General features: G+C 40.1%; 1 protein-coding gene and 1 non-coding gene across 2 annotated transcripts; both read left to right on the forward strand.

Moving 5' to 3' along the window:
• Positions 1-14,390: 14,390 nt before the first annotated feature.
• LOC144373227 (vomeronasal type-1 receptor 48-like) lies at positions 14,391-15,344 on the forward strand. The gene has a single exon (XM_078036333.1). The coding sequence runs from the start codon at positions 14,391-14,393 to the stop codon at positions 15,342-15,344; it is 954 nt and encodes a 317-aa protein (XP_077892459.1).
• A 3,409-nt stretch (positions 15,345-18,753) lies between these two features.
• Trnat-ugu (transfer RNA threonine (anticodon UGU)) lies at positions 18,754-18,827 on the forward strand. Its single transcript has one exon. It is a non-coding gene; the product is annotated as a tRNA-Thr (tRNA).
• The last annotated feature ends 5,561 nt before the right edge of the window (positions 18,828-24,388 follow it).

Consider the following 24,388-nt stretch of genomic DNA (forward strand, 5'->3'; position numbering starts at 1 on the left):
AATCAAAAGGGATAAAGAAGGACACTATATACTGTTAAAAGGACCCATACACCGACAAGGCATAACAATTATCAATATGTATGCACCAAACAATGGTGCTGCAACGTTCATAAAACAAACTCTCCTCAAGTTCAAGAGTCAAATAGACCACAACACAATAATTATGGGTGACTTCAACACACCGCTGTCTCCATTGGAAAGATCCTCCTGACAAAAGCTGAATAAAGAAACTATAGAACTCAATGTCACAATAAATAACCTAGACTTAACTGACATATATAGAATATATCAACCATCATCAAGTGGATACACATTCTTCTCAACAGCACATGGATCTTACTCAAAGATAGATCATATATTATGCCATAGAACAACCCTTAGTAAATGTAAAGGTGTGTAGATAATACCATGCATCTTATCTGATCATAATGAAATGAAACTGGAAATCAATGATAAAAAAAAGGAAGGGAAAATTCTGCATCACCTGGAAAATGAACAATATGTTACTGAATGATCAATGGGTTACCGAAGACATAAAAGAGGAAATGAAAAAATTCTTAGAGATAAATGAAAATACAGACACAACATATCGGAACCTATGGGACACAATGAAAGCAGTTTTAAGAGGAAAATTCATCACCTGGAGGTTATTCCTCAAAAAAAGAAAAAAAAACAACAACAAATAAATGAACTCACACTTCATCTCAACACCCTAGAAAAGGAAAAGCAAAAAAACAGCAAATGTAGTAGAACACAAGAATTAATTAAAATCAGAGCAGAAAGCAACGAAATTAAAACAAAAAAAATTTAAAAACTTGATACAACTAAAAGATGGCTCTTCAAAAAAATAAATAAGATCAACAGACCCTTAGCCATGCTAAAGAAGAGAAGAAGAGAAAGAATTCAAATTACTAACATACGGGATGAAAAAGGCAATATCACAACGGACACTACAGAAATACAGAACATAATAAGAAAGTATTTTGAAAAGCTATATTCCAATAAAATAGAACATAGTAAAGATATCAATAAACTTCTTAAGTTATATGATCTGCCCAGACAGAGTCAGGAGGATACACGCAATTAAACAGACCAATTACAAAGGAGGAAATAGAAGAAGCCATCAAAAGACTACCAACCAAAAAAAGCCCAGAAACAGATGGGTATACAGCCGAGTTTTACAAAACCGTCAAAGAATAACTAATACCAATACTTTTGAAGCTATTTCAAGAAATAGAAAAATAAGGAGCTCTTCCAAATTCATTCTATGAGGCCAACATCACCCTGATACTGAAACCAGACAAAGACATTTCAAAGAAAAAAAACTACAGACCAATATCCCTAATGAACTTAGATGCAAAAATCCTCAACAAAATCCTGGCGAACCCGATAAAAAAGTATCTCAAAAAAATTGTGCATCATGATCAAGTAGGAGTCATCCCCATGATGCAAGGCTGGTTTAATAAATGGAAATCAATAAATGTTATTCACCACATCAATAGACTTAAAGATAAGAACCACATGATCATCTTGATGGATGCAGAAAAAGCATTCAACAAAGTACAGCATTCCTTTATGTTCAAAACACTAGAAAACAGGAATGTACCTCAACATTGTAAAAGCTATCTATGCTAAGCCTCAGGCTAGCATCATCCTGACTGGAGAAAAACAGAAGGCATTCCCTCTAAAATCTGGAACAAGACAGGGATGCCCTCTATCACCACTTCTATTGAATTTAGTTCTTGAAATACTAGCCAGAGCAATTAGACTGACAAAAGAAATTAAAGGCATAAAAATAGGAAAAGAAGAACTTAAATTATCACTATTTGTGGATGATAGGATCCTATATCTAACAGACACAAAAGGGTGTAGAAAGAAACCACTAGAGCTTATAAATTAATTCAGCAAAGTAGCAGGAGATAAAATCAACACGCATAAATCAAAGGCATCCCTGTATATCAGCAACAAATCTTCTGAAATGCAAATGAGGAAAACCACTTCATTCACAATATCCTAAAAAAATAAAATACCTGGGAATCAACCTAACAAAAGAGGTGAAAGATTTATACAATGAAAACTACAGAACCCTAAAGAGAGAAATAGAAGATCTTAGAAGATTGAAAAATATACCCTGTTCATGGATAGGCAGAACTAACATCATCAAGATGGCGATACTACCTAAAGTTCTCTAAAGTTTAATGCAATGCCAATCAAAATCTATATGGCATTTTTTTGTAGAAATAGATAAAGAAATCATATAATTCATATGGAAAAATAAAAGACCCAGAATAGCAAAAGAAATTCTAAGCAGGAAGTGTGAATCAGGTGGTATAGCGATACCAGATTTAAACAATAGTACAGAGCAATAGTAACAAAAACAGCATGGTACTGGTACCAAAACAGGCGGGTGGACCAATGGTACAGAATAGAGGACACAAAGACTAATAAACAAAGTTACAACTATCTTATATTTGATAAAGGGGCTAATGGATGCAATGGAGGAAGGATAACATCTTCAACAAATGGTGCTGGGAAAACTGGAAATCCATATGCAACAAAATGAAACTGAATCCCTTTCTCTCGCCAAGCACAAAAGTTAACTCAAAGTGGATCAAGGAGCTTGATATCAAATCAGAGACTCTGCATCTGCTAGAAGAAAAAGTTGGCTCCAATCTACATATTGTGTGGTCAGGCTCCAAATTTCTTAATAGGACACTCATAGCACAAGAGTTAATAACAAGAATAAACAAATGGGACTTACTTAAACTAAAAAGTTTTTTTCTCAGCAACTGAAACAATAAGAGAGGTAAATAGGGAGCCTACATCCTGGGAACAAATTTTTACTCCTCACACTTCAGATAGAGCCCTAATATCCAGAGTATACAAAAAACTCAAAAAACTAAACAATAAGATAACAAATAACCCAATCAACATATGGGCCAAGGACCTGAACAGACACTTCTCAGAGGAGGACATAAAATCAATCAACAAATACATGAAAAAATGCTCATCATCTTTAGCAGTCTGAGAAATGCAAATCAACACCACCCTAAGATACCATCTCACTCCAGAAAGATTGGCAGACATTATGAAGTCAAACAACAACAAGTGCTGGCGAGGATGTGGGGAAAAGTGTACACTTGTACATTGCTGGTGGGAATGCATATTGGTGTGGCCAATTTGGAAAGCAGTATAGAGATTCCTTGGAAAGCTGGGAATGGAACCACCATTTGACCCAGCTATTCCCCTTCTTTGACTATTCCCTAAAGACCTTAAAAGAGCATATTATAGGGATTCTGCTACAATGATGTCCATAGCAGCATAATTCACAATAGCTAGACTGTGGAATCAACCCAGATGCCCTTCAATAGATGAATGGATAAAAAAATGTGGCATTTATACACAATGGAGTATTACTCTGCATTAAAAAATGACAAAATCATGGAATTTGCAGGGAAATGGATGGCACTAGAGCAGATTATGCTAAGTGAATCTAGCCAATGACTAAAAAAACAAATGCCAAATGTTATCTTTGATATAAGAAGAGCAACTAAGAGGAGAATAGGGAGGAAGAGCATGAGAAGATCACCATTAAACAGCAACAAGAACAGGGAGAGAAGAAGAGAGAGAAGAGAAATTGCATGGAAATGGAAGGAGACCCTCATGGTTATACGAAATTACATTCAAGAGAAAGTGAGGAAAAAGGGAAATAAACAAGGGGTAGAAATCAATTACAGTAGATGGGGTAGAGAGAGAAGATGGGAGGGGAAGGGGAGGGGAGGGGGGATAGTAGAGGAAAGGAAAGGCAGCAGAATACAACAGACACTAGTATGGCAATATGTAAATCAGTGGATGTGTAACCTATGTGATTCTGCAATCTGTATATGGGGTAAAAAATGGGAGTTCATAACCCACTTGAATCAAAGTGTGACACATGATATGTCAAGAACTATGTAATATTTTCAATGACCAACAATATTTTTTTAAAGGGAGGGAAGAACAAACTAATTCAAGTTAAAAGGCAAAAATAAACCCAAATGACTGAAAATGGAAATCATATCTGATTAACTATCATCTTTGAGTTCTGATAGGAATCAGCCAATTTTATGAGACTTTCAAATAAGAACACCAACACCTCTCAAATCATTCCATGCAATAGAGGAGGAGGGAACTTTTTCAAACTCATTCCATAAAGCTGGTATCACCCTGATACCAAAACCAGAAAAGACACACCAAGAAAAGCAACCTGAGACCAATAACCCTGATGAACTTAGATGCAAAAATTCTTAATAAAATTCTGGCAAAATGCCTACAAAATAATTTTAAAAATCTAGTGTCCTATGATCAAGAGGGATTCATCTAAAAAATGCAAGTTTGGTTCAACGTAATAAAAATCAGTAAATGTAATACATCACATCAATAGACTTAGAGACAAGAATCATACTTTCTCAATAGATGCAGAAAAACTTTGATAAAGCACAGCAAGCATTGATGTTCAAAATTCTAGAAGAACCAGGGATATAAGGAACATGTCTCGTAAAAGCTATATATGCTAAACCCAATGCCAACATCATCCTAAATGGAAAGATTGAAAGCATATTCTCTTGAAATACTGGTACAAGATAAGGATGCCTGTTTCAGCACTTCTTATTCAACATCATCTTGAAACTCTAGCCAGAGCAAGGGACAGAAGAAAGAAATTAAAGGAACATGAAGAGAAAAAGAAGAACTCAAACTATCTTTATTTGCTGATCACATAATTCTATATTTAGAGAAACCAAAAATCTCCACTAGAAAACTTCTAGAACTCACAAATGAATTTAGCAAAGTAGCGGGATGTAAAATCAACACCTATAATTCAATTGCATTCCTATACATCAGTGATGAATTGACTGAAAAAGAAATTAGGAAAACTACCCCATTCACAGTAGCCTCAAAAATATATATATTTGGGAATCAATCAAAAGAGATAAAAGACTTTAACAAGAAAACACAGAACTCTAAAGAATAAAATTGAAGAATACCTCAGGAGATGGAAAGATCTTTCTTGATCTTAGAGAGGCAGAATTAACATTGTCAAAATGGCCATACTACCACAAGTGCTACACAGATTGAATAGAGTTCCTATTAAAATCCCAAAAATTCTTAATAAAATTCTGGCAAAATGCCTACAAAATCATTTAATCATTTTCCATAGAAATAGAAATAATCAGTCATAACATTCATTTGGAAAACACAAGAGGCCCAGCATACAAAAACCAATCCTTAGCAAGAAAAACAAAGCAGGAAACATCACAATATCAGACCCTTAAGTTATACTACAGAGCTACAGTATCAAAAACGGCATGGTGTATGAGCACCAAGCAGACAGGTAGACCAATGGTAAGAACAGAAGACACAGAGATGAATCCACAGAAATACAGTGACCTCATACTAGACAAAGGCGCTGAAAACACACATTGGAGAAATGATAACCTCTCACAAAAATGGAGTGGGAAAAACTGGAAATCCACATGTAGCCACATGCAATTAAACCTTTGTCACTCAACCTGCACAAAACCCAACTCTAAGTGGATCAAGAACTTAAGCATTAGACCAGAGACCCAGAGACCCCAATCTACCTCATGTTTGCTTAGGAATCAACTTCCTCAATAAAACTCCTAAAGCGCAAAAAGTTCAATCAACAGTAAATAAATGGCATTAAACCAAACTCAAAAGCTTTTTTACAGCAAGGGAAATGATCAAGAATGGGGGGGAGAGGATTTACAGAATAGGAGAACATCTTTGCCACCCACATCTCAGACAGAGCACTAATCTCCAGGATATAACTCAAAAAACTGAACACCACAAAAACAAATAATCCATCAATGGGCAAAAAAAATGAGCAGACACTTCATAGAGAGAGAAATACCAATGGTCAACAAATATAAAAAAAATGTTCAATGTTTCTTGAGTTTTTTTTTTCTAGGAATTAGAAAAATGCAAACTAAAACTATACCGGGATTTCATCTCATGCAGGTCAGAATGGCAATTATAAAGAATACGAGTAACAAGAAGTGTTGGTGAGGATGTGGGGGAAAAGTTACACTCACCCATGACTGTGGGACTGCAAAGTGGTGCAACCACTCTGGAAATCACGGTGGAGATTGCTCAGGAAACTAGGAATGGAACCACCACGTGGATTTGAAATCAGCATACTATAGTGATGCAGGAACATCAATGTTAACACCAGCTCAACTCACAATTGCTCACTGTGGAACCAACACAGGTGTCCTTCACCAGATGAATGGGTGAAAAATATGTGCTAAATACACACCATGGAATATACCTGAACAAAGAGGAGAGATACGCATTGCCAGTCAGTGGATGGAATGGGGGACTGTCATGCTAATGGGAGTTATTCAAACTCCTCAAACTAAAGAACCAATGCTTTCTCTAGTATGTGGATGCTATCTCACAATAAGTGGTGGGTAGGAAAGAATGGAAGTACATTGGATTTGTCAGAGGGGAATGATGGAAAGGGAGGGGCAATCTGAATATAGAAGACAGTAGAATGAAATGGACTTTACTTTTCTATGTGCACATAAATAAATGACCCCCACAAAAAATTTGTGAAATTCAAAAGATAACTCTTATTTGGTAGTGTTTGATGTCAGTTCTTGGTTTGGTGCCCTGTGTCACAGGCTGACTCATGTACTCTCAAACTTTCTACATTCAAGTCCTAACTCTCAGACCTTGATACTGAGGTAACACTGGAAGGCAGAACCTTTACCAATATAGTTATGGTACATTCACACAAGTTCACATGGCTCTGTCCTAAAAAGGTGTGACTCACGTCCTTATAAGATTTGGATTCAGACAATGCTCAGAAGGGAGACCAGAAAAGGATACAACCTCAGGTGGCCATCTGCAAGTCAAAAAGAGAGGACACAGGAGGAAGCAAATCTAAGAAACATTCATCATGGATTTCCAACCTTTTCAGCACTCAGTCTGTGGTATTCTAATCTGATAGCTGTAGCAATCCAGTACACACAGTAATGCTAAATTTGTAAAATGGAGGATGGATTTCTCCTTCCCAGGTGGAGGATATTTAGGAAATTCCTCTGTTGTTTTGGTAAATTTTATGTAAATATAAAAGTATTCCTAAATAACCATTTTATATTAAATACCTGAATGAATCAAGGTTGGGTGGTGCATAACTGTTATTCCAGCAGCTTGGGAGACTGAGGCAGGAGGATCATAAGTTGGAGGCCAGCCTCAGCAACTTAGTGAGGCCCTAGGCAACTCAGTGAGGCCCTGTCTCTAAATAAAAATGCAAAGGGCTGCGACTGGGGCTCAGAGATTAAGCACCCCTGGGTTCCATACTAATGCCAAAAAAAACAACAGAAAACCAACCAACTAACAACTGGAATGAACACCCTGCAGCCAAAATATACCCTCCTCACTTTTTTTTGATTTCAAGTTTCTTTTAATGGATCAAGGACCTGGGAATAAAACCAGAGACCCTGCATCTAATAAAAAAAAGTAGGCCCTAATCTCCAACATGTGGGATGAGGCTCCAACTTAGTTAATTCTATAGTATCCCTTGAAAATGCTGGTAGGATTTCCCCTTCCTCTACTGTTTTCTTTTTGCTTTCCACTGTACAAAGTCTAATCTGGGACAGAAAAGATCCATTCTTTATAGGAGATATTAGGGCACATACAGGATTGCCTGCAGCCCTCAGTTTGGGCAATGATTTAGCAGATAAAACTACACATGACATACATATTTTCTCTACACTAGAAGGAGCTACAAATTGGCTCCTCTGCGGTGATGCTCATTGGGGGACTTTTTTTTGGCTCTGCCCACATGACCCAGCCAATCGGCCTCAAAAGCAGGAGAAATACGGGAGGTTGAGAGGCTTGTGGGAAGCCGTTGGTGGCAGTTGGGCTCTGAGAGTTTTTCCTGAGGAGCTGTGTGGTGTGGCGTGTGTGTGTTCTAAAAGTAAAGTTCATTTCTTTTGACAAGTGGCTCCTGAATTGTGCCCAGCCAGACTGTGGCATTGAGGCTTGACAGTAGAGTGCTTGCTTAGCATGTGCAAGGCCCTGGGTTTGATCCTCAGCACCACATAAAAATAAATAAATAAAATAAAGATGATATTGTGTCCAACTTAAAAAAAGTTAACAAATGAATTACATAAGAAACTAACAAGCATTTTGATTGTTCCTTCCAGAGAAAGAGTGAGCCTATTTCCTGTCTCCATTGATGAGGATGAGCCTGAGGGATGATCACTCAGGTTCCCAACAGAGTGGAGTCTAGCACAGACTGCCTCATCTGCAAGTAGGTGCCACCTGCCTGCTGCTCCCTCAAGCCCAGCCTCCACATCTGCCTCTATTTTTTCTGTTGTGTTTCAAGAGCATTTTTCTGTGATGTAGTGTGAATTCTGAAATTTTCTGTATAAAAATCATGGAGTATGTGAGCAGGAATGTCAGGAAACCAGGTGGATCTACAGAGCCTCAGGTGGATTTATGAACTTCTCCCCCCCAGAATCCAGGCATCACAACATGTGGAAAGGATATTGGTTTATTTTAAGTTTGAATCCAAGTAAGAAAACTTGGAGTTGTCTACAAGATTGGGATGCACTTTTTTGACAAGAAAACTCATAGGAAATTTTGAGCACCTTTCCCCAGATGGTTGTTATCCAGAATAGAATCAAATCAATGGGGACAAGCAAAATGTTCCACTGGGGACTCTATAGTTCTGTGCTCCCCAGTGGGATCTTGTCACCTTAGTAGAGATGCTAAAATTGCAGGCTGCAGAGAGATGAGCTCACAGCACCCTTTCCTTATAGCCATGCAGGTTTTTCTAAGGAGCACCAAGTGCCCAGAATCCGTCCAGGTAAGTGCCTCTCCGTTCCACAGAGATAATGAGTGAGTACCTGGGTCCTGTATGAGGATGTTGCAAGGGGCAAACTGGGTCTAGGAGTGAGGTTTTTGGTAGCTTGAGACAGCCAGCTCTCACTCCTATATTTAAGAAGACTAAGGTGCTCTGTGAAATGTGAGGAAGGAGATCTTCATAGGTTGCGTCATCCTTTGAGACACAGAAAGTTAGGGGCTATTTTCAATAGGAATTGCCATTATCTCAGGTTTCTACTTAATTTTTTTTCGAGAAACTACAGCAGTGCTCATGTTATATATGCATTTCGCTGTTTGATATGTTATTTACTCCTAAACCAATTATCAGGAATGTAATAAGTCGCCTGTCTGCTTTGTACTACATATACTAAGGTTTTCTTCTCTCACTTTCCTGAACAAACAGAATATTACTGCTCTGTGACTACTAGACTCTGAGGAGTTAAAAACCATAATTTTATGTGGCCCAGAAGGTAATGAGGGCAACCTCACATGACCACAGACATCTATTGAACTTTCCCATACAATCTTTCTTGTCCTACATTTAATAACACAATTTAGAAGTGAATGGTGCCACTCCATAGTGGGTGCTCTGCCCATGAGCAAATTTCAAGTGAGAATACAGTGGTCCTGTGTCACCATCCCAGAAAAAGACCAGTGATTCCCATTGTGGTGTCCTTCTCCTTCCCCAATGACAAGGTAACATTATTATCCATAGCTAGGTAAGAATAATATTTGTGTCCATTAATCTTTATTCTTTTCATTATTCATTTAAAAATTCTGTTTGCCCTTTCTGTAATAATGAAAATTTCACAAAGGCCTTTGATTATATATGCCACATTTTTTTTTATCCATTCATCCACTGAAGGGCATCTAGGTTGGCTCCACAGTTTAGCTATTGTAAAATGTGCTGCTATAAACACTGGTGTGGCTCTGTCCCTGTAGTGTGCTGTTTTTAATTCCTTTGGTTATAAACTGAGAAGAGGAATATCTGGGTCAAATGGTGGTTCCATTCCCAGATTTCCAAGGAATCTCCATACTGCTTTTCAGATTGGCTGCACCAATTTGCAGTCCCACCAGCAGTGTATGAGTGTGCCTTTCCCCCACATCCTAAACTCATTCTGTCCTGGTTTGTATTTTCAGGTCCTATTTCATGCAAATTCACTTCCAGAAAAAAAATTAATCTATCTGCTTTTCGTCTTCCTAAAGCAAACTGGACTTGCCTCAGGTCATCAAGCGAACAGATCCTCCTGCAGGTAAGTTTGGGTTACCCAGTGATGACAGCTTAGGGTCTGTGATGAAACTAGTCTGCTGTTTCCTTTTGTTGTTAGAAGACTAATTTTTCTTTTAATGATTCTGAATACAGAATTTAAAATATTCTTAGGGTCTGTCTGTAAGTGTGAAACCTGAGCTGTACTTAAATCCTTCCAATTTACAGAAACAATGGATTATTTTCAGCCTTATTTTCTGTAAATAGCTGCCATTGATTCAGCCAAATATTCTCCAGGATTTTCTCCTTCTGGATCCTGTAGCTTATATATGTCACAGTGGCTCATCACCCAGCAGGGCAGCTGGCTGTGGGTGGCTGTGCCCTCCCTGATGGGCAAGCTGTTTCTCCCTAGTGCTCTTCAGACTTTTCCAGCTAGATCTCTGCCACAGAGAAGAACTTCCTGCCCAATGTTTCCTGAGATCCTAACCCACTTAAAGCAGGATGAGTCCCCCTCCCAAATTTCACTTGTCCATCTTACTTTAGCAATGGGAATCATGGTGAAGTTTAACTAGGTGGCAACCGTGAATCAAAGTGTGATACTTTGCTGCTGCTGGTATTATTATTTTATTTTGGTATCTGGGATGAAGCCCAGTGGAGTGCTTGACTCTTGAACCACAACCCCAGCACTTTTCATATTTTATTTAGATACAGGGTCTCCCTAAGGTGCTTAGAGCCTCTTTAAGTTGCTGAGGCTTGCCTCAAACTTGTGATCCTTTTGTCTCAGCCTCCCAAACTTCTGAGATAACAGGTGTGCACCACTGCACCTGGGCCACGTTACTTCCCCTATTACTTATGTCCCTCTCCATGAAAGGTGCAGTCTTTCTAATGTAGTTTGCTTTGAACAGCATGTTAACTGAATACCATCACATTGCTAAGAGCCACAGGTTAGGAGGCCCCTTGATTACCCTGCAGGGAAGCAGAAAGTTTCATCCTGGTACTGAGCCTCTGGGCTCTTCTGTGCTAGACAGGTGTGAGTGGCAGGTGTGATGGCTGGGAGAGGACATGCTGGACAATTTCTTTTAGCTCATTTTTATAAAGGGTTCTTATTCACCAGAACTTATACTAATGTCACTGAGCTGTTAACACAGATGTAGCTACATACATTTTAAAGTCACTTACATAATTGTATGATATTTAAGTGAATCATTTTTTCTGTATTGGATGTATGATTTTCTTTTACATTATGATATGATCTGAAATTTAGATAAAGGATGGGCACGGGAATCCTAGGGTCCTGGAGGCTGAGGCAGCAGGATTGTGAATTTAAAGCTAACCTCAGTAAATTAGCAAGGCCCTCAGCAACTTAGTGAGACTCTATTTCAAAATAAAAAAGAGGATGGGGCTCAGGCTGTGTATCAGTGGTTGAGGAGTCCTCGGTTCAATTGCTGATAGAAAAAATAAACTCTTTGTTCACAGCTGGATAGATTCATATATAAAAAATTGCTCATGGGTCTACACCATTTCTGTTGTTGAAAGTGTTTGCTCACTCTCCTTCATGCTCTGGAGAAAGTAGACTCGTTTTTCATTCTGCTACTGTGCAGTTTTGCCTTCAGACAAATAAAATTTTCTGGTCATTTTAAAGCAACAATGAACTGGAATCTTAATTTTGAAATATTTTTGAAAATTCCTAACTTATTCTCATTCCTACTTTTCCTAAAACTTTCCTGTTTGCACGAGTACATTTTTTGAAGTAAGACTGAAAATCTTGTCCTTGAATGCTCCAATTTGCGGTGATTTAAACTTGTTACTGAAATGGTTTTACGATACTGTGTGCTAGCCTTGCACATGTTTTAACATGAATTAAACACAATGGAAGCAAAGTCACCATTTCACATAAATGTCCCTCTCTATAAAAGAAAACACAATTTTAGAACTAAAATTTTAAATTTTTATTTAAAAATGTTGTACACAAATGATTATAGTTAAAAATAGATGTTTAAGTTATTCTTTAAAGCTTCATCAGCATATATTTAACCTACATGAAACAGTTGTGATAAGAACAGATATATGTAATTTTATGTATAAAGATAAAAGGGAATAACATCTGTGCCTGTGATCATGTGTGCCTTGTGAAAGAACTTCCTAGTGTCATTTCTGGGCTTGTCATGGTAGCAATCCTGAATATACTGAATAAGTGGAAGAATAAAATTGTATTTTTCCTGATCACCACATCTGGGAAATACAGAACTTTTTTCCCTAATGGTATAGAGAATTTCCCTCTTAGACAAACACTGCATGTTCTTACTCATGTACAAAACCTAAAAAGCATTGCACACACTCTCCAAGAAATGTTGTTCCAGTAGATCATTCAACAAATTCTCCAACATAAATTTCAGTCTTGGGCATTTGATTACAGAAAAATGTCACTTTGAACTTGTAATAGAGATAGCATCTTAGAGCTCATCTTTCAGGAGTGGGCTGGACACGTGTCTTTAATTAAAACTTTGAAACACCAACTCTGTTTTAAAACAGCAACGAGTCTGTTTTAAATGTAGTTCTATTTACTACTCTGATTGTAAAGTCCTAAAAGGAAAAAAAAATAACTATGCTCTTGGTAATTTTTCCAGAATATTCTAACATAATCTAGTTATTCTGGCTGGAGGATGAACAAAAATGTGACATGTGTAGCCACCTCAGAGGATTCCAAGGACCGACATAAAATTTCGAGTCCTCACAACAGGATTGTGCAAATATTCTACGATGTTGGTTTTTCTATTTTTTAAACTAGATTTTGAACACAGGAGCAATTAACCACTGAGCCACATCTCCACCTATTTTCATATTTTAATTAGACACAGGGTCTTTCTGAGTTGCTTAAAGCCTGTGTAAGTGTCTGAGGCTGGCTTTAAACTCACATCCTCCACGCTCAGGTCCTGACCTGCTGGGATTACAGGTGTGCACCCTCACACCCTGCGGTAATTTCTTTCTTGTCTTTCTTTCAGGAAGGGACACAGCTGATCTGTTATTAAAAAAACTGCATTGATTCTCCCAAGTCTTGTGAATGAAGTACTGTATGATAATAAGATTAGAAGCCAACATTTCTTGAGAGCTCATTATGTGCCACAAACACTTCCAAAGTTTGTAGGCACACTATACTTTTTCCCAAATAGTCTCTGCAGGATTCACATAACAGGACTCTTCATGTGGACAGCTGAGATGACTGGACCTCAGCATCCCAAGGTGCATAATAAGAAGTTGTGGTAAATGGCAGCTCCGACTCGAAACTTCAATCAGTCTGACAACAGAGTTCACACCAACATTGTTTATATATTACAAAAATTTGGTATGGTGGGAAATAAGCCAGTGTTAACATGGTGCTGACCTGAAGTAACTCCGTGCAGGTCTAGTCTGTGCACACTCATGTTTGGGAGGGTCTCACTTCCAGTTTCTTGCAATCAACCCCTGCAATTTGGCCCAATTTGTAGATCTCCTATTATGCACCTGACAGACAAGATCACAAAAAGGCAAATCAAGTAAGCTCCTATCTTGCCCCAGACAACCTCAGACATGAGAAAATAGGAAAGAAGTATATTTTAAGATAGATGGCACTTCTTTTGAGCCATGACGTGGCCCCATTTAAAAAAAATCCCTGGCACTTTTTATTTTTAATTTTGAGACAACAGGGTCTCAGGAAGTTGCTTAGGTCTTTGCTAACTTGGTGACATCAGCATTAAACTTGCCATTGTCTCATCTCAGCCTCCCGAGCCACTGGGATTACATGAGTGCACCATGGCACCTGGATGACAATTCTTAATGTACAAGAAAACTGAAATATCAATATGTATGCTGCTGTGGAGGTCCCAGTGAGATTGGAAGGTATGGAGATAAGGTGGTGCATGGAGATGCATTCTCCAGGGTGTGAATAGAACATAGTTTTTTTTTTTTAATTTTGTGCTGGGGGCTGCCTGGTAGGCAAGTGCACCAGCACCAAGTTACAACTTTATTCTGTATTTTGAAACAGGGTCTCACTAATACTCCCAGACTGTCTTTACTCTTGTGATCCTCCTGCCTCAGCGTCTGGGGTCATTGGGATTTCAGGCAGACACCACTCTGCCCGGCACCAGAACTGAATTTTCATGTGGAATAAAAATACAGTTGGATGAATTTTCTGTTTTTCTTAATGGAACTGGTGTTCATTTGAGATTGATGAAAGAGGTCAGATTTGCAAAAAAAAAAAAGACATTTTTGTGAGTTACTGTGGTCACCATATTTTTCTTTCCCTTGTAAGATGAACAAAGCCAACAGACTTTACAGTAATATTCACATAAGAAACACCGTGTACACCGTGACTGGCATTGGGGTCATAGCCAATGCTTTTCTTCTCCTTGTTCATATCTCCTTGCACATTACTGGGCACAGACCTAAGGCCACTGACCTGCCCATTGGTCTCCTGGCCCTGATCCACCTGGCAATTCTGCTCATCAATGGCTTCATAGCTTCGGACATTTTTATACCTCAGGGAGGAAGGTGGGATGACCTGACGTGTAAATTGCTCATCTACCTGTACAGGTTGATGAGGGGCTTCTCCATCTGTGCCACCTGCCTGCTGAGTGTCCTCCAAGCCATCACCCTCAGCCCCAGGAGCTCCTGCTTGGCAAGGTTCAAACATAAATCCTCTCTTCACAACCTGTGTTTCCTTCTCTTCCTGTGGGTCATCTACTCATCCTTCAGTAGTCATCTCTTCATCTCCATTGCTGCTACCCCCAATTGGACCTCAGACAACTTTATGTACATCACAGAATCCTGCTCCTTCATTCCCATGACCTTCTTCCTCCGGCACAGCTTGTCCACCCTGCTGACCTTCAGGGAAGTCTCCTTTATAGGAATCATGGCCTTCTCCAATGGATACATGGTGGCTCTCCTGTGCAGGCACAAGAGGCAGTCCCAACATCTCCACAGCAGCAGCCTGTCTCCAGTGTCATCCCCAGAACTGAGGGCCACCCAGACAATCCTGCTGCTTATGAGTTGCTTCGTGGTCATGTCCATCTTGGACAGCATAGTCTCCTATGCAAGAATCACACTGAAAGATGATCCAATATTTTACTGTATCCAGATCCTCGTGACCCATAGCTATGCCTCGTTCAGTCCTTTGGTGTTTATTTGTACTGCAAAACGTATAATTGTTATTTTCAGATACATGTTGGAGAAGACTGTAAACATTTCAGTAGGCAGTGGTGAATAAGTTCTGTTAAGACAAGAAATTGCGCTGAATTTGGAGTGATTTATCATGACAGAGTGTTTAGAATCTTTGGTTTAAATGCAATACAAAGTCTCGTTTCCTCTGTTAAACCATCTACTTGGACATGCAGGGATGACAATTACATCAATGAAAGCCAAACCATGTGCCTCTCTGAGATATTATGGCAATGTCATATTTCTCACTGGATCTTTAATAGGGGCGTGTGAGTTGGATGTCACTTGTCATAACCTTGGTTATTACAAACTCTTTTTAGATAAACCACAGTTCCAATGGTTTTAAAATATTGCATCATTTCCATTATCTGTATTTTTCCTAACTACATTTGTAAACATATTCTACCACAAAATATCACATGATCCAGCACACAAACAATACACACTCAAAGGCACACACACACCCATTTTACACGCAGGGAATCAAATAGTCATTTTCACATCACTGCTCCTAAAACCATGCTTTAAATATTTGAACTTAAAAACAACTCAACATCTACAACCATAAGAAAATGTAAACAATACGCAATGACCTTAAAATCGAAAATATTCTGGAACACGGGGCTGCATAGCTGAGTCCTAAAGTTACTATACTCAGTGAAGTCAGTTTAGTCGCAAAAGAACAAACATTGTATAAATGTACTTAAAGATGGTGGGAGTTGGAGTGGGCAGAGTGACAGAGCAGGAACACAAAAGCATCCCAGAGACCAAGAGAGGGGGCAGCGGGGCACTATCCCTTGGTATGTGGAGAACCTCTATTCAGTTAGGAAGTGAATGCTGTCATGGGTGGTGGTGACTGTTGTGCAATAATCTGAATAGATTCCAGGCCACTCTACTGAATGCTGAAAAGTGGTCAGAATGTTTATGTTGTATACATTTTATCCTCATAAAATTATTTTAATTATCAACTCAGTTGTGGAAAACATTCTTTCTGAAACTATAAAGTAAGGGATAAGACTCTAAACGTGCCGCAGGGTTATTTGATGAGCTTTGAAACATCTGAGCTGATTTGTCCCAGGGATGTGAAGATTGGTTTTGAGAAGCTCACTTCTGATCTCAGCCTCTCCCAGGAGAGGTGTTCTCCATGCGGATGCTGTTACACGCCACTTTTGGTCTCTCAGCCTTCTAAAGATGTTCAGCATCGCAGTGGGTAGCTCCCATGTTGAGGCTTTCTGGGTGAGAGGTGCATGCAGTCAGAACACAAGGTTTAGACAGTAAGTCACATGTGGGAGTTTACCAATCATGATAGCAGTGCTGTGAAAATTATGCACTTGTCATATATTGTATTTAATTAGAAAAATTAGCCAAATATAAAATACTCTCAAATAGAATGTCTTTATAAAAATGTAAGTAGTAAAGGAAGCAAAGAATATGAGACCAAACATTTTTAAAATCAGAAAAGGAACATAGAAAAGAGGAGAAAGGGGTCCAAAGGATTACAGCACAGAACAAAGTGGCTGTTTAAGTTATCGTGAATAGGTGTTAAGTTTGAATCAATTAAACTCCTCAATCAATTGATATTGGGTGGCTGAAATCACAATGACTGCAACACAATCTTAAGACTTCACATGAAGGTGTAGCTGTAAACCAGGACAAAAGGATTCAAGAGACATGTAGAACATCCCACCAAGGGCAGAAAACACTACTCTGATGTGCTGAGATCAGTGTTCACAAGAGGACACACACCAGGTCACAAACAAGCCTCCTCAATCTTAAGGACACTGATATCCCGTCAAGTATATCAACAAGCACCATAGAATGAATATAAATTAAAGACTTAAAACTGTCCATCCCAACTATGTGGAGATTAAACAACATCTTTTAACTAGTCACACATGGAGAATTCACAAGTGGAATAAGAAATTTTCTTGAGAAAAACGAAAATCAAAGTACCACCTACTAGAACTTGGGAGGTGCATCAGGAGGATGTCACAGAGACTTGAAGAAACACATCTCCATTCACAACAAGATTGAAAAAAGAGAACCCTAGACACACACAACTTCAGAACACTGAGCTTGGAAAGTGGAACAAAGCAACTATTGATGGAGGAGAGTGAACCAGTAACCCAAGACACCCCACCCCTCCAAAAAGGAGCCCAGATACACAGAAATTCATGATGGAGGGCTACACATTAAACAATTAGCACCAAACCATCTTGATTTTCTCCAAATTAAAAGCATCATCCATGGTGAAGATCTGGGGTTTATCTGTGGGACACAGGTGGCTCAGTACATGCAGATCATCTATAGGGACACCCAATAGCATACAAATTCCAAGGAAGGAGAGACGTTGTCTCAGGAGTGACATGTTCATTTATGTATAAACACTAAAGATCCCACAGAATTTCTTTCAGGATTCTGACAGGCATTCAGCAGAACACAGAGGCAACATCCCAAGAATTCTGCTTTGTCTCAGAGAACAATCCCCATAATAAACCATTATAAAGAGCAAAATACCGAGGCATGAACTTGGCCAATGAAAGAAAACACTTGTACCCAGAAAGTATAATGATGCCATAAATTAAAGCAAACATAAATTAGAGGAACCATTCATCATATTCATGATGCAAAGAGTCAATATCAAAATGTCCATACAATCAGAGTTATGTACAGATGCAATTCCTATCCAAATCTCAGAAGAATATTTTATAGAAATAGGAAACGAGGTAGCTAAAATCTACATGCCACCCTACCAGATCCTAAATAGGTAGATCAACCCTGATAAACAACAAAGCTGATGGAACCACACCCAATTTTTAAATATATTATGAAGCTATAGTAATTAAAACAGTGTGTTAGGGCTGGGGATGGAACTTGGAGATGTAGCACTTGCCTAGCATTTACAGGCCCTGGGGTTCATCACCAACACTTGAAAACCACACATGCGTACAAAAGAAATAGAAAAGAAAGAATGAAAAAAACACATTATGGTATAGTTACATAATAGTAAATCTATAAACTAGTGGAACAGAACAGGGTGCCTTGATAAACATCCTTATACAACGTCATGAAAACATCTTTCAAAGCACTGCCATATATAGCCAATGTAGTATAAATTGTCTTGTCAACAGATATTTGTATGCAAAAGAAAAATGATAGACCCTTTTCCTATGGCACACACAAAGATCAAGTCGAGATGTTTTGAAAGCGTAGATGTGAGACCTGAATCTGTGCCAAAAGAAAACAGTTGGAAATCTTCATGAGATTGGAAAAGAAAATGATTTTCTGGGATATCACACCCAAAGTACAGGCTACAAAGTCAGCAATATGATGACATGAAACTACAATAGTTCTGTACAGGAAGGTGAACAATCAGCTGTCAATAGACAACACACAGGATGAAGATTACATTTTCAGATCATATATCAGGAAAGAGGTTGATTTTCAACGTTTGGGGCTGGGGATATAGCTCAGTTGGTAGAGTGTTTGCCTTGTAAGCACAAGGCCCTGGGTTCAGTCCCCAGCACCCCAAAAAGTTAACCTTTATTAAAACCTCAGAACTTAATAAAAAATAATAACTTCATTAAAAACAGCACGAGATATGAATAGATATCTCACCCAAGCAAAAACACGTATGTAGCCAACGAGCAAAGAAAAGATGCTCAACATCCATCAGTTCTCAAGGAAATGCCAATCAGAGCCACCATGAGGTGAGGTCCTGTCACAACAGTCAGGAGGGTGATGATATAAAAGGGAAAGGTCACCATGACTGTGGAAGGTGCCCTGTGCCTGGTTGGATGCCTGTCACGGCCCTCGAGAAATTCTGATAAACATCACCATTGTACTTGTGTTTTGTAAGCAAAGTCCAATAAAGAACAGGATCTGAGCAGAAGGGATGGATGGACACATATCTGCTGCCATTCTTTGCCACCCAGATCAAACATAGTGTCTTGGGTTCTCCTGGCCATTTCTCATGCATTTGATGCTTCCCTTCGATCCACAGGTCTAGGTTCTCATCATTTATCATTAATCCGAATCCTGGACAACTTCTGTTTTGATTTATCTGGATCCTGGACATAGTCTATTTGTGTATGCCCTGTGGAGAAATACATCCAGGTTTCTGTATCTGGAAAATGTCATTTTCAACTCTATTCTTGAAAAATATTTGGTCTTCATGTATAACATTTGGAGGAAAAGAGTTGTTTATTTTTTTTTTTTACACTTTTAAGATATGGAGGGGATGTGGGGGTAGAAAGATAGTAGAATGAAACTGACATTATTACTGTATGTATATATGTGATTGCACGTCCAATACGATTCTGCAACATGTACACTCAGAAAAAATGAGAAAAAAATGTATCCCATTTATGTAGAATATACCAAAGTGCATAAATGTTTTCTACTGTCATGTGTAACTAATTAAAACAAATTTAATTTTTTTTAATATGGTCTCATTGTCTTCTGGGTTCCAGGGTCTCTGAGAGCAACGTGCTTTCATTGTTATTCATGGCCTCTGATGAGCTGATTTTGGAGAGCATCATCTGCTTTTAAGACAACCTCCTGCTTTCTGGCAGTTTAAATGCAAAGTGCCATTGTCATTTGTGTTTTTTTGACCATATCATAACTCAAATAGAAATACTATGGATATAAGTGACTCTGTACTCTGTGTAATTTTTCCAAGTTTTAAAGACCTTAGAAAAAAGTTGTGTTCTATATCAAAACCTCAGCTTATACAGGGTAACCCTGCATTACTGAAAAAATATTTGCTAGGATTTTCTCACAAAGCATTTCTTTTCCAAAACTAATTTCACATATTACAAGCTAATAGAGTCAGTCCTGTACTCAACCACTTAGGTGCATGACAGTGAGGTTGCAAGGATATTTAAAGAGAAAAGGTGGTGGTGGTTTCCCATTCTTGGTGACAAAATATCCAGGAATACAAGTTCCTAAAACTTGGGAAAATAATATTTTTTTTTTATTGTTGGTCGTTCAAAACCTTACACAGTTCTTAATACATCATATTTCACAGTTTGATTCAAGCGGGTTATGAACTCCCAACTTTACCCCGTATACAGATTGCTGTATCACATCAGTTACCCTTCCATTGATTGACATATTGCCTTTCTAGTGTCTGATGTATTCTGCTGTCATTCCTATTCTCTATTATCCCCCCTCCTCTCCCCTCCGCTCCCCTTTTCTCTCTCTACCCCTTCTACTGTGGAAAATAATATTTTATGCCCATTAAACTCAGATTTTTGGGATGTCAAGATTTTTTCTGGGGTTATGGTTGTGCACCACTATAAATGTCCCCCATTTCTTTACTTTAAAAAAAAAAAAAACATTCTCTTTTCTCCCAGAACTGCTGGAGACTTATTCTAAAGTATCGGTAATGTCAATATTCTGAAACAGAAAGTATACTTACAACTTTTTCAAGTTTACAAGGAATTTTTAACCTGGTCTCAGCAAGAGGATTTCCATAAATTTTGACTATATTTTGATCTAGGATTCCTTCCATTTTTTTTTTGGTCAATATTCTTTCATCAAGCTTGTAAAAAAAAAAAAATAAAACTTAGTCCATTATTTTTCCACCTCTTACTCCCTGTCTTTTCTTTTAGTTTTGGATCTGTAATTATGCAAATTTTTGAATGTTTATAGCTTATGCACACTTGTTATTAATTATTTTTTTGGGGGGTACCAGGGATTGAACTCAGGAGCACTTGACCCAGCCCCACCCCCAGCTCTATTTTGTGTTTTATTTAGACACAGGGTCTCACTGAGTTTCTTAGGTCCTCATTCTTAGTGAGGCTGGCTTTGAACTCATGATCCTCCTGCCTCAGCCTCCTGAACTGCTGAGATACATGAGTATGCCACTGTGCTCGGCTCATATTTATTTTATTTTTTGTTCTTTTAAATTATACATGACAATAGCATCTACTTTGACACATTTATACAACCATGAAATAGGTCTTATTCTAATTAGGTTCCAGTCCTGTATTTGTACATGATGTGAAGATTTACTGTGGTGTATTCGTATATGTGCAGAGCAAAGTCAGGTCAGGTTCATATGACTGTCTTTCTTTTTTTCTGACCCTCATCCCTAAATTGTAGAAGTTGTAAGAAGAGGGCAAGACCTCCCACGTTCTTGGATAAGCAGAATTCATATTGTTAAAACACCATACTACTGAAAGCGCTCTACAGATCCAATGCAAGGATCTATAATTCCCATTAAAGTACCCATGATGTTCTTCATATAAATGTCCCATTCAATTTTACTGCCACAGACTCTAAGAGGGGATGAGGGATTGACAGCACTTGTTCTATGGGTTCAGCACCTAAGGGATCTTCTAAAGCAGCTGTCTCCTACCAACATCTGGCTGAATTCTCTCAGCACCACGAAGCAGAAATCAAGAGCCACATTTTACAAATGAAGAAACTGAAGCTGAGACATGAGAAAAGTCAAAACCCTGCAGGAGACACTCCTAAAAGAAACTCTCAGGCCCCACAGATTTCCTTTGGGCCCGAGGTTTGTAAAAAACCCAACAAGATTTATAGGCATTTGCCCTATGACATTCTTAAAGGCATCTTGCAAAACGAAGGCTTTATAGAAGCAAGTGATGTATTATGTATATGTACATTACATGCCACAAATGTATACTTTAAATGTATACTTTAAAATGTATTTTTTTAAAAGAGGTAAGCCAGGTGGGACCTTGCAAGCCTGTAATCCCAGCAGCTCAGAACGCTGAGGCAGGAGAATTGCAAGTTCAAACCCAGTTTCACCAACTTAGGAAGACCCTGTTTCAAAATAATATACAGACAAATGGCTGGATATGTGGGTCAGTTGTTAAGCATTTGTGGGAACAATCCCCAATACTCCCCACCTCCCAAAATGAAATACAGAAAAAAAAGTGTCATCCACTATTATGATTTTGGATGCAATTTTATTTTATTATATCTTCTCAGATAGCAAGAAATGCACAGGCTCAAGCATTTGAATTGAAACTATATTCTAGAAACCAGAGCACATTACTTGATCTTTATGTAGTTTAGTTCAGTAGAACACTAATGAAACTCATCGGGTGGGGATGCTTCTGATTGAATTCTATTTCATGGCTTATGAAAATTAGAACCTCCCAAAAAGAGAAGAAAATGTCCCCAACATTGGCAGAGATTCCAGAAGCCTCCCAGTAATGACAGTTATAGGGAGAAGTCATGGCAGAATTCAGACCCTCATCTCACTTGTGGATCTAATTGTGTATTTTGCTTTCTAAGAAGATGGACCCAAAACACTCTGGGAAGAGTGTAATATTCCTCTCTTTCCTGGCGGGAAATTTTATTCCATGCATCAACTTCACTTAGTTACACTAAAACTAGTTGCTGCTCTTAAGAGGAATCCTGAAGGCTTTCCAGGAACCAGGCTCATGAGCACAGAGCCCAAGGCTGTGGCTTCAGGGAGAGTTTACGCGCAGCTCTGGCGCCACCTGGTGTCCAATGCTCAGCTCAGCACGTCTAACGGGGGAAATGACACTAAGCCCAGGGAGCACCAGGTGGGATAGGTTGACAGATGCCCTTGGAATTTGGGGGGGACTCATGGGGACGCAACTACAGAAGGCGGCAAGGGCCATCTCCTGAAGGAGGCCTTTATCTCAGGTAGGAGGGGCTCGGGGCAGCTGAGTGACACTATGAGAGGTGACAGTGTGACAACTCAGCAGTGGAAATGTCCCCATTGAGGGTGTCAGGACATCAAGGACCTAAAGGAGCCCACGCCTGTTTGGCACCTGCACAGCTCTGGTGCCACCTAGTGTCCGACGCCTGCTCAGCGCCTGAACTCTAGGTCCAGACCAGGAACAGGAGGGGACTCCCAGGAGACATGGGGACTCCAGGCCAGGGGTCTTCACCTGTGTCCTCACTGTCCAGGGCGGAGCCTGCGACACCGAGTGTTGACTGTTTTATAGAGGACGAAACTGTCCACCTGTCCGTCTCCACCACGTCGCCGTCACCTCTGCGCCCCCCCACCCCATACCGTCCCTTAGAGACCCCAGGGCTGCGCTGGCCTCTGTCCAGCCTGAGAGGCTTGTCCTGCTCATAGCTGCAGGGAGTCCCCAAAGTCGCCCTGGTGGGGTCGATTCCGCTCCCGTCCGCTCTTCTCCCCCTGCCCAGGGCCAGGATGCACTGCCTGGGTCAGTGCGGGGGACCGCGGGGACCGGACTACGACCAGTTTCTCGCCCAGAAACAAAGTCTCCAAGGCGACATCCCAGGAACCTCCCAGAGACCCCCAGACAAACCTACCTGGACATATGGAGAGTCCCCCACGTCCCTGAGGAGGGACTAAGAAGGCTGCGCAGCAGGTCCTCAGCCTCCCTCCGCGGCCTCCCCTGTGAGGGGGGAACTACGGCAGCGGAACGGACTCTGGGGTCACATCTCAGGCCGCGGGAGCCCCAGGGCCCGCTCCCCGCTGGGTCGAAGGCGACCTCTGAGGGGATTTCTAGACACACGCGCCTCTCCTGTTCCTTCACCATGTGCGCATGAGCCCGCCTCGCCCTCGGCTCCCCTGGAGGCTCCTTGTTCCCCTCGCGCTCTCCTGGGGACCCCGGGGCAGGCCGCGCCTCCCACGTGTTTCTGCTGGCCCTGCCCCCTCTGCTCTTAGGGGTAGGGCTCCACTCAGCCCCGCTCGGCTCCACCCCCAGCTGTGCCCACTAGTCGGGCTCCACTCAGACTTCTAGCTCCGCCCCCAGCTTCACCCATTGGCTGGGCTCCTCTAGCTCCTCTCCGCCCAACCTGATTCCCTAGGCTCCTCCTACTGGGGTGAGGTTCCACTCACTCTGCTCGGTTCTGCCCCCAGCTCTGCCCATTCGCTGGGCCCCGCCCCACCCACTGCTCCTAAGGTTTGGCCTCCCAGGACCTCTCCGCCCAGCACTTCGGCTCTGCCCAGCTCCTTTTGCTAAACCTGACAGGTGGACAATAATGCTTATCAATGACTTCTCAGTGACACTTCCACCCCAGAAGGAACTTGGAGAGGAGTCCCCTGCTCAAGGTCACCTGGTATAGATGCGAGATGAGGCTGGTGGGAGCCTGCCTGTCTTCTGCTGCCAG

Source organism: Ictidomys tridecemlineatus, unplaced genomic scaffold, assembly GCF_052094955.1.
Source record: "Ictidomys tridecemlineatus isolate mIctTri1 unplaced genomic scaffold, mIctTri1.hap1 Scaffold_320, whole genome shotgun sequence".
In the NCBI taxonomy this organism is placed as follows: Eukaryota; Metazoa; Chordata; class Mammalia; order Rodentia; family Sciuridae; genus Ictidomys; species Ictidomys tridecemlineatus.

Coding starts and splice junctions, on each gene's coding strand:
- LOC144373227 (XM_078036333.1), top strand. CDS start 14,391: ATGAACAAAGCCAACAGACTTTACAGTAATATTCACATAAGAAACACC.